Source organism: Triturus cristatus, chromosome 9 (genome assembly GCF_964204655.1).
Source record: "Triturus cristatus chromosome 9, aTriCri1.1, whole genome shotgun sequence".
Lineage (NCBI taxonomy): Eukaryota > Metazoa > Chordata > Amphibia > Caudata > Salamandridae > Triturus > Triturus cristatus.
The window spans coordinates 1011741419-1011757874 of record NC_140592.1 but is presented as its reverse complement, the minus strand read 5'-3'; the positions used below and the strand labels follow the sequence as shown (position 1 = coordinate 1011757874).

Genomic DNA, 16456 nt, shown 5'->3' with positions numbered 1-16456 from the left:
CCTGCTTGCATCCCCTCCCCACCCCCTGCTTGCATCCCCTTCCCACCCCCTGCTTGCATCCCCTTCCCACCCCCTGCATGCATCCCCTTCCCACCCCCTGCTCTCCCTTTTCTCTCATAGAGATCGTCTCCTCTGGCTGCACAGCATCATCTCGCTGCTGTACTTCATCTTCACTGTGCTCTGCATGGTCCATCACTCTCTACAGCTGGAGTACAAGGAGGATGAGAAGGTGAGCACCGTCCTCCTGTAGTCACAACAGTTCACTGTATATTCTGGAAATGTCTTTACTCCAAAGAAGTACATTAATGGGCCTTTTTTCCAGATCAGGGCCCAGTTCAGTACCTCTTGGCCCTCAGGTAATTGCAGATATACCAGCTCATAGGCTCGAGCAGGGTAAACAGACAAGCCATGGCACACACACCTCTTATGTTACCTGGAGAGAATGCATGTTAGGCGTCTAACAAAACCTGACACAGACTGCACATTGTGTTTTATTGTTGTGAGTTCCTGACACCCCTTCACCCCAAGTGTTCATACACAAGTAAATCACACTGCTATTTTAAGGCTTCATTTAAAACTGATTTTGGTTCAGAATAAATGTGAACATATTATGGAAATTACCCTAGTATCAAACATTAATGCACAGAATACATAAACGATAGTCCATTTGAGGATGCTGCACATCCAACCCTAGCTAATAAGTATGCTAACATTAAAACTCTAACCATGTATGATGGTGCATTATTTAGATGATGTCATCCCATATGCACCCCTGAGCTTTATTTATTTCCCAGTGTTCAGACCGTCTCTCATTCCTCACCTTTAGCCTGAGACGAGGCTGAATCGAGTCTCTGTAGCTACGTTTATAATGAGATAATGGCCTTGATACATTAATGTGAAGAACTGCTCTGCTCGCTGCTCCTAGGATCACCGTTCATGACTCTCTTGCTGAGAGGGCTGGGAATGATAATTTGTATAAATCATACAATTTGTTTTGGGAAATATCAACCTTGTGATTCTTGAAATAAAGTGGTAAGAAAAGTTTGACAATTCACTCGTAAATCCACATTAAAGCCAATATGCCTTTATAAGCATCATGCATTCAAATGAATATATGAACTAGAAGCATACGAGCTAATCAATATTTGCAAAGAAATAATGGCTTACATGGACTGCGTTCTCGATGAGCAAGTAAGCAAATGCACAATAATGGGTTCTCCCAAGATGTGAAACATATTACTTTAAGACGGAGTACAAGCCATCTGACCGTCCACACCGCTCCATATAAATGACCAGCCGTCATTCTGAAAAGCCCTCCAAAACCTAATTCCACAGCGCTGGAATAGAACCAAGATAGAACCTAAAATAAACCCCCATCAAACAGACACAGCATGGCAAATATACATAGATGCCAGGTCCTGCGCCCTGCCACACACTGTGCACTACCAAAGGCTGTGCACTGCGGGGCTAGTCTGCTTGCTGGGTGTTGGGCGCATGGCTTGGCCCTTAGCCCAACCCCATGCCGCGCATGACCAAATGCCGTGCACCAACAAGGGGTTAGTGCTGGGCCGGGTGGCAGACCTGACCATGCGCTCAACCACATGCCACACACGGCCTTCAACGTCTTACTTTACGTTTAAAAAATTGGAAATTAACTGAAAAAACAAAGGGTAAAGGGACGTTCTACTTGCATGAAAATCTCAGTTAAAACATTCCATTTTAAATTAACAAAACCACTGAAATTCCCCAATTATAGTAATCTCAAGTAACTTTAACTCGTGCCATAAAATAACTATAACTTGCACCTTCGCCAGGCAGTGCTAAATATTTCACCTATTACATCACTTGTGAAATGTTCTATGACATTGTAGAAAACCTCACTGCAATATCGGAAAAGACATAATTCAGAACAACACTGCTCAAGGTGGGTGTGCGATATATATAATCCAGTGATGGTCACAACTGGGTAGTTATAGTTAAGACAACGTTTCCAAAGGAAACGTTTTTTTGTAGGTTTTCTTATAATTTTGGCACAGTTTGACAAATCTTCACGAAACTTGAAATAAAAAGTTCACCCACCTCAGTTTCTTTCTGGAAAGTTTTGTGGTGATCCATAGAAAAGGGGGGGGGGGGCAAAAGCATTTCCCCAATGCTATTTTCCATAGGAAAACTGAGCAGCCATACCTCTAAAATGGCTGAATGTAATTACTCCAAATTTGGCAGAAAGCTAGATCTTGGTCCAGAAAGTGTGCTTTTTGTGATTTGGTGTTTTTGAGAAATGAAGGTTTAAGATATTTGTGTATATACAGGGGCATGGAGCCTACAGATCTAAAGATAAAATCTGACTTGTTGCCACCACAACAACAAATGACTCCGGGATTCAGTGACCTGTCCTGGCAAAACAAATAGGAGGGCATGGTGGGAATACCTTCACCCCTTAGGCCTGGTTGGGAGACCCAAAGGGACCTCCTTGGGTCCAAAAATGTAGTTTTTAAAAAACATTTGTTAGCAGTACCACGGATGTGCGGAGGATCCATGGCGCCTTAATAAAAAAAGTGGGCTTCCCCCGTTTGATGTTTAAGCCCCTCAGAATGAGGGTGGCCAGGTGGATCGGCGCATTACATTTTTTAGGGCATGTGGCAACTCCCCAAGTCTTACCAGGCCCTCGTGATGTTTTGATGAAGCTAATAAGTCAGTTTTATTTATGTTGATGTGCTGACCCCACGATAAAGCCTATAGGCCTGCCACTTTTGATATTTTGGTGTTCCAACCATTTGATAAACTCAGCGAGTCTACCTTATTTAAAATGACACACTGTATATTGTTACCTAACATAGTTAGCTGCACGCCCTACTCCACAATGCTCACGGCGGTGGACATCTTACAGAGAAATTCACTGGAGCTTGCAAGCATTAAACAGTGAAGCTTACAGTGTTCCGTGGTACCTTGGAGTGCTGCTTGTGCATTGGCACTAAAGGAGTACCATGATAACATGAAGCAAAAGGGGAAATGTGGGGTGGGTGCCCATGGGGAGTTGCGCAATCCAGGGTTGGTGGGAATGGTGTTGTGCAATTGTCGGGGGTTGGCAAGGAACAAGATGTTGGCTTCCCATGGGGGGGGGAGGGGTTTGGGCATAGGGTCTGGATGTAGGCCAGCTCCACACCGTGGAATGATGAAGCCTGTCCTCGGAGTTGGGTTGGCTGCCTGTGGTGGGTTTGGCACAGGGTCTGGATGCAGGGCCCAACTTTTTAGCATACAAGATAAGGGGATCCAAAATTGAAGTACAGGAGAAATCTTGGTTCTAGAATAATGGTCATCTGAAATCGGGGGTGCATCTATATAAACTTTCATAGCATTAAACAGATGGGGCGTGGCATGCTAAAAAAAATTGAAGGCCCTCACCAAAGCATAAGACATTCTCTTAAACTATAGTAACTTTTAAAATATTATAAGGCTGTGAGGTGCCCCATTTGTGGATGCAGCTCAATTTGATGAAACACTAATATTTCTCTATATTAGTAGACACAGTGGAATCCACCCTCAACATGCTGTTCAATTCGTCTATGTTGGGTGGGAGATGAGAGCCCAGCATACAAGTCCTTTAAGTCTATGCATAATCTCTCATTCCCTTCTGTGCCAAACCACTGGCTACACCCATTCCTCTGATTCAGTGTCCTCAATTAAGTGTTACTCTGTCAACTTATTCAAATAATTTCTTAAAGCGGCAAGACCAACTGCACCTTTTTGTTGACTTGTTTGCCATCAATTCCGCCATGGAACCCAAAGCTTTTGGCTAAAACCCCCCAAAACAACTCTATAATACTCTTCTTTGTGTTGCATTCATCACTCTCATTATTTTGTTCCTGGGTACACAGAGCAAACATAAACTTCACTTTTGTCACATAAACCTTCCCCTCCACACGTCTACTCTTCAATTGTACCCTCTCCTCAAAATACCATGACCCTTCAATGCATGAGTATATATATTAAGCTGCTACAACATTGTACTTTCTCTTCAGCTTGGCATTCTACAGATCCTCCCTACTGCTAGTGTATTAGAATCTGACATTGTGGATAGAAGTAATGTCACTGTTCACATTGGCTTTGATCTCTACTACATCATTTCTCGCACTAGTATTTTTACTGTTTTTCTATCACAATTTGTTTTTAACAACAGCCAACCTTGGCATGATAGTATAGTTGGCCCCTGATTGTTTCTTATCTCTGTACATATAAGCAAAGTTTGCCCTCTAAACACACTTTACCCTACAGAGAATACACCTTAAAACACCTAATACATGTGATATTCCCATATTGATAACGTTTCCATTCTCCACCAATTTATCTGGTTCCCAGAGACCAATCATATGAATGCAGTTACACTACACAAATTAATCTCTTGTTTGGAGTCATACTTCAGGCCTTATCTAAAGTTTGACCGAAGCGTATTGCCTGTCGGGATGGCAGAAGACATTACCTCTGCATCCCGAGGGTTCTCTCCCCACCACTTTTAGAGATGACCACTGGCTCTTTGGTCATCTCAGTGCATTGAAAAGAACTGCCTTCACAGTGGTTCCTTTCAGTGTACCAAAAGTTTGGTGTATGGCCACCATCTGATTTGACGGATGTCCACTAAACTATTGAAATGTTTTTTGTTTTTTAGAAACTCCCAGGAGTATGTTTTTGACAGACAAAAAAAAACTAATGACACCTTCTCCCCCTAACCCCACACAATGTAAGGTTTCTCCTAGGTTGTGTGGGTCATTATTATTTTGTCATGGTGATGACTGACAAGAAAAAAGGCAATGCATCATCTACCCTAAATATAGTGTTATGTCTTTCCTCTGCCAGCTTTTACTTAGTTAGGTCATCAAAGGAAGTATTTTGTTGGCTGAGCCAATAGAGGCTCTGGTTTTTGTTTGAATCTGTTTGATTTTTTTCAGGTTGATAACAGTTCATATAAACAGCAAGACCTGCTTCAGTTATATGGACAGTGGGGCACCCAGAAAGCTTAACATTGTGATATATTACAAATGGTGCTTTACCAGTTAGGGCAATACTGAGCGAGTTTTAACTGTACAATAGCATGCAGGTGTCAGTCAGTTTGCACATAACCACGTAGGAAGGATGATGCATTCCGAATATAGTAGTCCATAAATGGGGCCAACATCATGTGCATCGGAAAGTGGGTAGATAATTCCAGTTTTGAGTAATACAACAGTTAAAGAAAAAAATAAAATAACAAACCCTCGGCCCCCCCTCCCCCCGTCTCGCAATCGTGTTATGGTCAATCAGAAGAACACATGATTGCGCTAGCGTGCAAGGTTTGGGTCCTGGAACAGTGTGAACAGGGAAGGGCTAAATGCCCTGTGGATATCATATGGTTAAGTAGGGTACTGAGAATTACCCAGACTTGGTTCCACCTAAATTCTTCAAAGACATTGAAAGTACCCAGCGAGATTTACTGTGGGACGGTAAATCGCACATAGCGCTTTACAAGCTAACCCTCGGTTGGTACGACGGGGGCATCGGACTCCCAGACATTAAAAAGTACTACTGGGCTGCACATCTGTCCGCCATAAACCATTGCACTTACTGTGGGGGGGGGGGGGACCCGGGCTACAGGATGGATAAATGGGTACTTCCAGGTGGCACTTTCACAAGGGCACTCTATTCTAGGCCCAATAAATATTCACTCACAGGACCCACACAACACTCAGTCCAACTCTGGCACACGATTAATCGTAGCTTAGGATGGGTCAAAAAACTCACGCTTGCCACCCCACTGTGGGATTCTGAGTGCCTGGGTACACTTGGGCAGACGAAGGGTTTCGACAAATGGGACCTGATTGGGCTCTCTCGCATTGGAGATCTATGGGGAACGCACGGGGTGATCTCATTTGCCTCCCTCCAACAGATGCACGAGTTAGCAGACTCGGAATATTTTAGATATGTACAAGTCAGACACTCCCTCCAGTCTAACATCCCCAAGGAGTCCTCCCCTCCTGTATCCTCTCCTCTCGAGGATAAGGCTGCTGGATGTGTACTTGCCAGACAGTCATCTCCCTCACATATAAAAAGCTCATACATAACACTCCAGACCCCTTAATACCTTTAAGGGAGAAATGGGGGCGGGATGGCCTAGAGTTTGGTGACGAGGAATGGCAGGAGGCACTGTCCTCCCCTAAGGAAGTTGCTATTTCATCCAGGTTGAGGCTCGTCCAATTAAAACTTTTACACCGAACCTATGTCTCCGGCCCTAGGCTGGTGTTGATGGGTAGAGTTGAAGAAGGGTTTTGTAAACGACAATGTGGTTCAGAGGGCTCCTTTATGTATATTGTTTGTGAGTGGGCGCACATACAAAACTTCTGGGGAAAGTACATGAATGTATGAGAACATTCTGGGGAGTGGTAATTAGGCCTGAAGCCAAGAGATGCCGCCTTAACGTCTGGGAGCCCACGGACCTTCACACCAAGGGCAAACTCTGGGTGACCCTTGGCCAGATGATCGCAAAACGGAACATTGCCCGTCTGTGGGGAGCTGTGGCACCACCAACGCTGGGTGCCTGGAAGGCGGATATGGACTGGTGTATGATACAGGAGAAAACGCTATATGTAGCACGTGGCTGTCCTAAAAATTGCATAGCAATCTGTACTAAGTGGAACACTTATCATAGAAATATATGTGAACCCCCAATTGTCCCTGCCCTAGACGAACCGTTATCGCCTTGATATGTATAAGTGACCCGTATATCCCACCATGGGCACCCTCATATACTATGTAATTGCTCGACTTTGAAGTGTGTGTAACTGCTACAACTAATGAATAATTGTAAGCGTTGACCGAACCCTTCCTTTTCTCGTTTAATAAAAACAGTTAAAAAAAAGAAGTAGGGTACTGAGCATCTGCTGCTCCCTCCCCACCCTCTGATGGGACATCTGGAGCCTTAGTGGCGTGCTGTGTGGCAGTCTGAAGGTCACTCAGGATAATGTCCCAATCGGTGGTAATGGGAAATTTGCGTAGCCCTAAGCTATCCTCCATCTGTAGTGCAACACTTTCTGCCTGGGCCCATGTGAGGAGGGATTGCATCCATGCCACCAGCGTTGGGTGTTCAAGCAATTTCCATTACCGAGTAATAAGGTGTTTGTCTGTCCGCAATCCCAGACTGAGGAAACAGGAGGTGAACCTCGTTTTTTTTGTCCTTGGGTTAAAAAGACCTAAGAGGCATGTTTCACATGTGTGCGAGGCAGGGTGCACTGTGCAAGTGAATAAGCGAGACGTAACACTGCACCATAAGCGATGAAGAAATGGGCAGGCCCAAAGCATGTGGAGCAGGTCTGCGTCCGCCAGATGACAGTGAGAGCAAGCTGCATCTATGTGATGCAAGTAGCAATTTATTTAGGCGGGGGTAAGGTAGGCCCTCTGTATGATGTAAAATTGGACACGCCGGAAATTAGCGTTGCGTGGAATATGAACTGGGCTTTCCAATAAGGCAGCTCATCCCTTTACTGTGCAGGGGCATGACAAGTCTCCCTTCCAATGAGGGCCAAGGGCGTATGCTGTGCTGCGGTATGAATTTGCAGCGAGTGCACAAACCAATGTGTGAGGTGTCCAATTACATGAGAATATTGCATAATGAAGTGTGTCAGATGTTCTTAGGTCTTATCGCCCCATTTGTTCCCTAGTGTCGTAATCAGTGCATACTATAAAAGGAAGTGGTCAGGGGCAAGCCATCGTCTGCCATCATAGACTCATACAGGATGAGGGCACCTTCACGGTAAAGGTCCCCCAGGGTATGAATACCGGCTGCATGCCAGGCAGTGAGTTCCGCAGAGGAGGTGATGCTGTGTCCCCTATGCGTGCCAAGCAGGGCTATTGATGGTGCATAGGAAGTCAATGATCGTGTGAGGTAAAGACATCCGCGAAAGCAGCGGTATTCCACTCCCAGAAGCAAAGAGTCAGGCGATGCCACCTGGGTACATGGGTGAAACAATTGAAGAGTGGAGGGTAAGTTCCAGGTGGGCAGCGTTGTGTCAGTGCCAGCCAGCAGCAAGCCCACCAGCATTTAGCCACCCATTGGAGTTGGGAAGCAAGGTAGCAATGTTCGAGGTTCGGCACAGTGAGTCCGCCCTGATCTGTGGGAAAGAAAAGTTTCGAAAGCACACTCTACAGCGTGAGTTGTTCCTGATTAATTCTTGTATGAGCTTCTCGAAGGAACGAAATAACAGGGCTGGAATATAGAGGGAGAGGTTAGCAAAATATTAGAAGAGGCAGATGCTATCTTAATTAAGGAGGGCTATGTACCCCACCACCGATAGTGGTAGCATTTGCCAAAAGGCCATCTGAGACCTTTGGGGTGTGGCAGCACGTGTGAGATTGCCATCAAATAGATCCATTGATAAGTGATATACCTGGAAGCTTAAGTACTGGAATGTAGAGGGCTGGCAGGTTATTAGAACCCCATTAAAGTAAAGCATGGATTGGGCTGTGCAGGTGTGAAGAGAAACAGGCAGGTTTTAGACCAGGTTACTTTCAAGCCAGAGAGATCATCAAAACGATTGAGCATCAGAGTGAGCATGTCTGGAATACAATGCAGATCTTGGAGGTAAACGAGCAGGTTGTCTGCATAAAGAGTTGGAGTGGGTACCATCACCCAGCGGAATGCCCCCGTCCACACCCTTCTCCTGAATGATGGACAATCATGGCTCTGTTGACTGAATACCTAACATCCACTCATCTCTAAATAATGTGGCAGACTGGGGTTTTGCCAAATAGGGTCATCCGTCTCTTTTGTGATGGAGTATCCTGTCCGCCAACCCTAAATCCTGGCCCTAGTTACTACCTTCACTCACTTTATGGGCAGCTTCGTGGCTCTAGCTGTAGAAATGGCCTCACTTAATAATGAATTCCTTGTTGTCTTGAATTCTGCATTTATTGATTTGCACCATTTTCTGATACATTAAAACCTCGCTCAAAAAGAGTACTTTTTTTATTGATCCTGTATATAAAAACAATGTCTCCCTAGCACTACGCTTTCCTAGGATTTAAAAATCATTTTTCTAATATGCAGAACACTGTCATACTTGTGTATTTCATCCACTCCTCACCCAGTGCCTGTAACTGATCAAATACCTACAATATCTCTGGCCCCTCTGAATCTCAACTGTTCAGTGAAATGCCCCTTATTTGCAGTGGCCTCTTATTAGCATCAGTGACTTCCAGATATGTATCCAATTTTTCTTTCCGCTGTTCCCAGGGAACCCCGGGCCTCCCAGCGAACATTTCTGTGGCAGATGCGTGTACAGATGGTCACTTTGACTCAATTTGCAAGGGTCGCCTATTCATGGTGGTCCATTGTCATTTCAGTGGTAATTTATGCAAGCAGACTGATTGCCATCAGCATTTATGGAAGACTCTTCACAGTTTTTACCACCTTTATCTCCTTAGGAAATCCTCTTGGAAAATCTGGAACACGCCATCACCCAAATACCTACAACAGGTCCTTCGTGTACTTGTCCTATTTGAGTTCCTCACCAAACCAGCAGTCGTTAGTGCTTGTACTCCTCACAGTTCCAAAGCATGTCCACTAGTTTTGCAAGCCAGGAGACGCCCTCGCTCAACTGCTTTACACAAGATGAGACGAAGACTGCACACAATGATACTGCAGGTAAAAACAGAGCACACAAGAATGAGCCAGAAGCTTGAGGAGGTAAACTTCAGCATGACAAGGTGCCGGCTGCACACTGGCTGCAATGGTACTACAGGTAGAAAATGGTACATCCAATGTAAACCATTACAGTCCAAAATAAAGCTGTGACAGTGCCTTGTAGAGAGGTGCAGGTGCAGAGGCAAAACCAAAGAACATACCCTTCCTCCTACAGAATTCCCAGCAAGATCATAGCCATTTTGACAGTTATGCTCTACATGAACTTCTCTTTGTAAGTTTCAGAAGGAGGAAGGCATACATAGTATTTTAGTCAACTCGCACCACAGTGGAGATGATAGTGGTCCATATATTTTGGAAATAACTTTATTCCACAGACGCAAAGCAGTGAACAACCTATCATCTTGTAACTTGGCTCTTTGCCCCGTTGGAGGACAGGCAATCATGCATGTTTCTCTCCCAAATGCTGTGTTGGTTTTGCCAGGATGAGGTGCAGGTCAGCATTCTAGTGCTGACTCTGCAATGTGGCCGATTGGCCATAAAAACTAAGCCGATGCCATGACTGTTCGATAGGAAACTCCTGCTGTTTCTGTGCGCTCCTCACGCTCTTTGACTGCAAATTTTTGGTGACCAATTTATTTTTACTGCTTTGTGGAAACTGTGCCTTTCAAACAAGTTCTGCTGCTATTTGGGAATTTCCCTTTTTCACGACTGCACTTTATTAAGGTCTTGCCTGCCATCATAATTTCACTTTGCACTTTATCAGAGCTCTTGCTCCTCTTGTACCTTGGCACTTTACCCCATTGGAGGACGAGGAATCATGCATTTTTCTGTCCCTGTGGCCATTTTGTTCGGGACACAGAGAGGTGCACGTCAGCATTCTAGTTCTGACTCTGCAATGTGCCTGATCAGTCAAAAAAACAGGCCAATGTGCAGATGTGCTGCTTATGCGCCTAAGGCGTGCCACATGCAAGCCTGTCTATGCCTTCTGGGGCCAGAAATGCTGCACGTGTGGACATCACTCCCACTGAAAAGTAGGAAGATTCAATACTCTCAGGCGGAACTCTTTAACTGGTGTCCAAAAGTTAAGAGGAGGGGTTGTGGGATCCTCAACTTAGCTAAGACTCTGACTGCGCATTTTGCAATTGGAGTACGGTTTTATTTACCAGGGATTGTCCGCATCCACTATTAAAGAATAGATGGAGGTCGGGGAGAGGGGAGTATACTTTCAGGAGGAGATCTCATGTGCACTGGTTATTGCACGCTCTGTGATTAAACATCGCTTGGAAGTTTGTGAATTGATTCAATCTCTGGCTCTGGATTGTGCTTTTACCTCAGAAACCTGGGCCAGGGAGGACTCTGGGCCAGATCTGATGGCAGCCCTCCCCGCATTTATATCCTTGCCGGGTTTAATCATCCCATAAACAGTGGTGGGGTGGCTTACCATTATAGCTAGAAATGTCATCAACTGTACGCTAAAACCTATTAGTTTGGCTTACAAGATACATGAGAGGTGGCGCGGTTGAGACTGAAAGCTTTTATGAAAAACATTCTCTCTGGTCTCTTGGTCTACCGAACCCCCCCCCCCCCCCCCCCCCTCTGGCTCTTGAACTCAGTTTCTCGAGGCCTGGGGTCAAGTTTTGGAACCCTTCATTGCAAATTCCAACTTCACAATACTGGGTGATTTTAAATTTCACCTGGAAGCTAAGTTTTTTTTTTCCTCTTTTTTTGTCCTCATTTGCCTTGTTCCCACTCTTCTTCTAACGAAACCACCCTGGGTTTTCAAACCTCATTTTGCTGGAAAAAGGGATGAAACATTGTACGTAGAAAGCCCCCCAGAGAGCAGAGCGCCTTCGGATTCTACTGGGAGACCTTCTTCCACAAGCAACCGGAGACCCAATCCCTTATCCTCCTGCTTACACAGGGAAAAAAGTAACCAGCCGAGGCAGACGAAGGCTTAATCATTGGACTGATTTTTCTAGAGTACCCCAACTTTCAAACACCAAAATTCATATCTCTTTTTTATCTGATCAGAAATATCCAACTTTGCAATACATTTCATTGATTGTATCCAGCCACCCTCCGTTGGACAGGCTGAAGAGACCCATAATTTACATAACTCTCTGCAGGCCAACAGTACAGCATAAAATACCAACGTTGCACTGTCCTTCATAACTATACCTTGCAGATCCAGTCTTCCAAATATAACCAGTTCAACGCTTACCTTGACGCTTACCTTGATCTGCACATTTAAAGCGCTAGACAGGCAATTACTCACGCCCTCCCAAAAGGACTGGATCTTCAGGCAACGCAAAAACGTGTGTAGGTCATCTTCGTTTGGACTGCCACACTTAGGACACGCCACCACTCCTCCTGAGGCGAATTTAGACAGCCTCCGTGGAGTCAATAGGCCCTGTGCAAAGTAAAAATATGGTTCCTCAAATATACAGGTTTGACTGTTTTGTAAAGCATAGACATTGATACTTGCCATTGGTCTTCCATCGCAGTCTCTGGCATGCATCTTCCATACAGGTAAAGTGAAAGCACCATTCTCCGTCTCAAGCATCAGCCAGTACCATAATGCGATTTCTTTTTTTAACTTAACACTGAACACAAGCTTTTCCTAAAGTTCGTTCGGTCCTCCTATCATTTCACCAGACGCCAAATACCAACTTTGAATCTGGAGGAGTTTAAATGTTGAGAACCTCAGGGTCAGCTCCTGCTCGCACCAACCCCACGAAATTAAGTGGCCATCTGGAAATAACTGCTTCCACATTAAAATACCCGCCTCCTTTAAGGGTCCAGCCAGTAGATGATTAGTCCAAGGTGGAGATCCAGGTGCATCCCATATCGAGGCCAACTGACTAAAACAACGGAATCTTTAGGGCCATTATGATTCTATACCATGTTTCCGCAAAGCCCATTAAAACCTTTAACCTGACTTTCTTGAAATATTTTGGATCAGCATATTTATACATAAACCCACTTTCTGCTCCATTTTCTTTTCTCAACATTTCCTTAAACAACTTGCCTATCTCTGTATTTGTAGGGGTACCTAGTAACATCCTGCCATTTTTCAAGAGAAATGCCCACGAATAGAACAACAAGTCTGGAAGAGCTAAACCCCCCTTCACCAGCCTCCTTCTAAGCTTTTTCCAGGCTAGTTGTGGCCCTTTTGATGCCCAAATAAAAAAGCTGAGTTTACCTTTCAATTTTATAAACCATTCTTTCCTAAAGGTGATTGTTTCAAACAGAAAAGTTAACTTCGGAAGAACCACCATCTTCACCAAGTTTACTCGTCCAAATAATGTAAGTGGGAGATGCACACAGCCTCGTAAACTAACACTAATTTCCTTTTTAACCCAATCAAAATTTGCCTTAGTAAGTTCTGCGATGTTCTGGGTAATCCTGACTCCTAAGTATCTCATTTCTTTTTTATATTCGATACCCTCTGTCCCCATTTTCCACGCCATAACTTCAGTTTTCTGCTTATTGATATTGTACCCCAATATTTTTCCAAACTCGTTCGTTATATCTAGAAGACAACTGATGGCTTGTTGTAAATTGGTTGTATAGATTGCGATATCATCAGCATACAGCCCAATTTTCCTGTTCCAACCATAAAATTCAAAAGGCAATATACCCTCACAACTCCTTATTTTCCTAGCTAGCGGCTCAATATAAAGATCAAACAAGAGTGGGGACAGGGGGACCCTTGCCTTGTGCCCCGCATAATCCGCACCTGCTGAGCCATTACCCCATTAACCAACACTCTAGCTACCGGAGCAGTACATATACCTTTCAATATTCTGCAAATTTGTTTACCCAAATTAAGATGTTTGGCCAGCGTCTGTAAATATGCCCAGTTAACACAATCAAACGCTTTGGCAGCATCTAATGCTATTACTGCCAAAGGAAGATCGTATGCCGTAGCCATGTCTATAGAACCAATAAGAGAATACGTGAGCTCTTTCAGAGCTCTTCCTCTGATAAAAACCCTTCTGATCTTCATGGACCATATGCGACATAACCCCATTTAACCTCCCTGCAATAACCTTTGCAAAGAGTTTGTAATCAGCGTTCAAAAGAGAAATAGGCCAGTATGAATCCACACTTTTTAATGACTTTCCAGGCTTGGGAATCAAAGTTATATTGGCTTCTTTCGAAGAATCCGGCATAGCAAAGTCTGAAAGAAAGATAGCATTAAAGAGCTGCCTCAAAACCGGTATTACAGCGCTAGCCAGAGTTTTATAAACCTCCACCGGAAGAAGGCCATCTGGCCCTGGAGCCTTTCCCTTTTTGCCCCCTCTGATAACCTCCTCCAACTCCTCAGGAGAGATCTCTCGGTTCAATGCCTCCATCACCTCTTCCGATAGCGGCTCCATATGCTCCAACCAGATCATCACATCCTTCTCCGTAACGACCAGATCTTCCTTATATACTCTCCCAAAATGTCTATAAAATGCTGATGCAATTTCCCTACTGTCACTGAGGACCACACCTGATTCTTCACAGCTGATTTCTTTAATCAAACTTCTTACCTGATCGCTCTTTGTCTTCCAAGCGAACAGCTTGCTACAACCCTCGCTATATTCAAAATGCGCTAGCTGGCTGGACTCCCATTTCTCCTTGACTCTATCCCTCAAGACTCCTAATAAACTCGCTTTTAATATTTAATTCATCTCCTTTACCTTACCTTCATGGCTCCCTGAAGTTATTAAAACCGCTTCCAACCTCAGAATCTGTTCTTCTAAATCCAAAACCTTTCTTTGATATATTCACCTTTTCCCTGTCGTCAAAGCACCTAATCTGCCTCTTAAATAAGCATTATAGGCATCCCATACAATCCCGATCTTGGCTGAATCTTGGTTCCTCTAAAAACAATTCCTTGGTTTCCTCTTTCAAGGTCTCCACCGTCTCATTTTCAAACAAAATCGTGCGATCCAGCCTCCATATTGAACTCGTAATCCCTTCTCCTAACCTCAACCGAAGAAGGATAGCTGAATGATCTGATAAGTGAACCCCAATATGTTTAACCTCCAAAACCGAATCCTTCACAGCTCGGTCCACCAAGAAATAATCTATCCGAGACCTATGTTTATATTTTTTATTATAATATGTGAAACCCATATGGGAGCCCACCTTACATCTCCAAATATCGCAGAGACCCCACTGCACCATCAACCATCTCACCCTATCCAACATCTTGGTGTTTACCCCCGCTCTACTATTCAAGGATCTATCTAATTTATGGTCCAAAACTGTATTAAAGTCCCCTGCCATAATAATCTGACCAGGAAAACTCAAAAGCTCATTTGCTAATTCGTCCAACGGACCTGTGTCATCTTAATTCGGACCATAATAGCCCACCAGGGTGAAGATCTGCCCAAGAATTCTAGCCTTAGCTATTAACCATCTTCCTGCAGCAGTCAAAACATTGCCTTCTATCAAAATGTTCAAACAATGCTTAACTAATAATGCAACCCCCTTGGTAACTGCTGTCTGCCTCGTATAAATTGCATGTGCAACCCATCTCTGCGCCTTAAAGATCGCCCTGCTCTCCTCCTCCGTCAAGTGTGTCTCTTGTAGAATAATGATTTGTGCGGGAGAGTCCTTCAAGTACTGCAATATCTTGTCTCTCCTACTCTTCACTTGCAGACCATTCACATTCCATGATAGGACTTTCAACTCCTTTATTCTATTCCCTGCCATCACCTAAACACCCTCTCAACCCACAATCCATTGGTGAAAACCAGACAAATGAGGCATTTTTCATATTATTTTCCCCTAAACCCCCTGCCTGTGCAACCCGCACACCACCCCCCCTCCTTTGGAAAACCCTAACCAACTTCCCATTGCAAAAGCCCTATGAGTTACCCCTCGGCGTGCAGCGCACCTACCTATGCACTTATACACCCCTGATGTGAATTTGAAAAATATACAAAACAGGAAATCATTTATCTATAAAAAAAAAAATACCACTTAAGCAGAAAAGAGACCCATCCTACTACTTCCAAAGGTATGACCTTTTAAGTGATTCCCAGCCCCGGGCTGTTAAATAAAGCTATCAACCTACTCAACGAAATGGAAGGATTGCATCTTAATATTTAGCATCAATTTGAGTAAAGCCGGCAACTTCAGCTGAACCAAAGCACCCAACTTCTTTAGCGGCTCGATTCTTTTCCCCAGCTCCCATTGACAGTTAGCTGTTACCACCAACAAATCTGATCTTACTTCAATTGTTACTCCATCCACCTCCAACGTTTTCTTTTCATAGCTTTAGCTAAGATCTTCTCCTTCAAAGTATATGTGAGGAAATTTACTAGAATTCTCCTAGGTTTAGATCGATTTAAATTTAACCTAAAAGGATCTCTATGTATCCTCTGGATATCTTTAGCAATTTCTTCCTCGGTCTCTTCCAGCTGAAGCTCTCTTCTCAACAGCTGAACCACAAAGCTTTTACTATCTCCTCTTTCCTTGCCCTCAGGAACCTTTAGAGCCTTGAAATTGTTCCTCCTTTGAAAATGCTCTTACCTTTCAACTCTTTCTTCGTGCTCTCTACCCCTGGCTCTGAGCCCTTCAATCTCCTTCCTGTTGATCTGTATCTCCTCCTTAAGGTCCCTAACTTCGACTTCTAGTGCCAATTTTCTTCCACTCAAATCATCAATTTTTTTCTCTAGCACCTCACATGCGGACCTGATGCTTTTCTGATTTAACTCTGAAGTCTTGAATATTTCTCGCATCTCAAGGGTAAGGGTTGTGAGCAACATACTTATGGAAGGATCTCGACTC

General features: G+C 44.1%; 1 protein-coding gene across 2 annotated transcripts in view; it reads left to right on the top strand.

Annotated features, from left to right (window-relative positions):
- The window catches only part of TMEM63C (transmembrane protein 63C), a 537448-nt gene that overhangs the window by 323974 nt on the left and 197018 nt on the right, over positions 1 to 16456 (top strand). For both annotated transcript variants that reach the window (XM_085626682.1, XM_085626681.1), the window contains one exon: positions 121 to 229. In XM_085626682.1, the coding sequence (XP_085482808.1) occupies positions 121 to 229 (109 nt within the window). The remainder of the gene's footprint in view (positions 1 to 120; positions 230 to 16456) is intronic.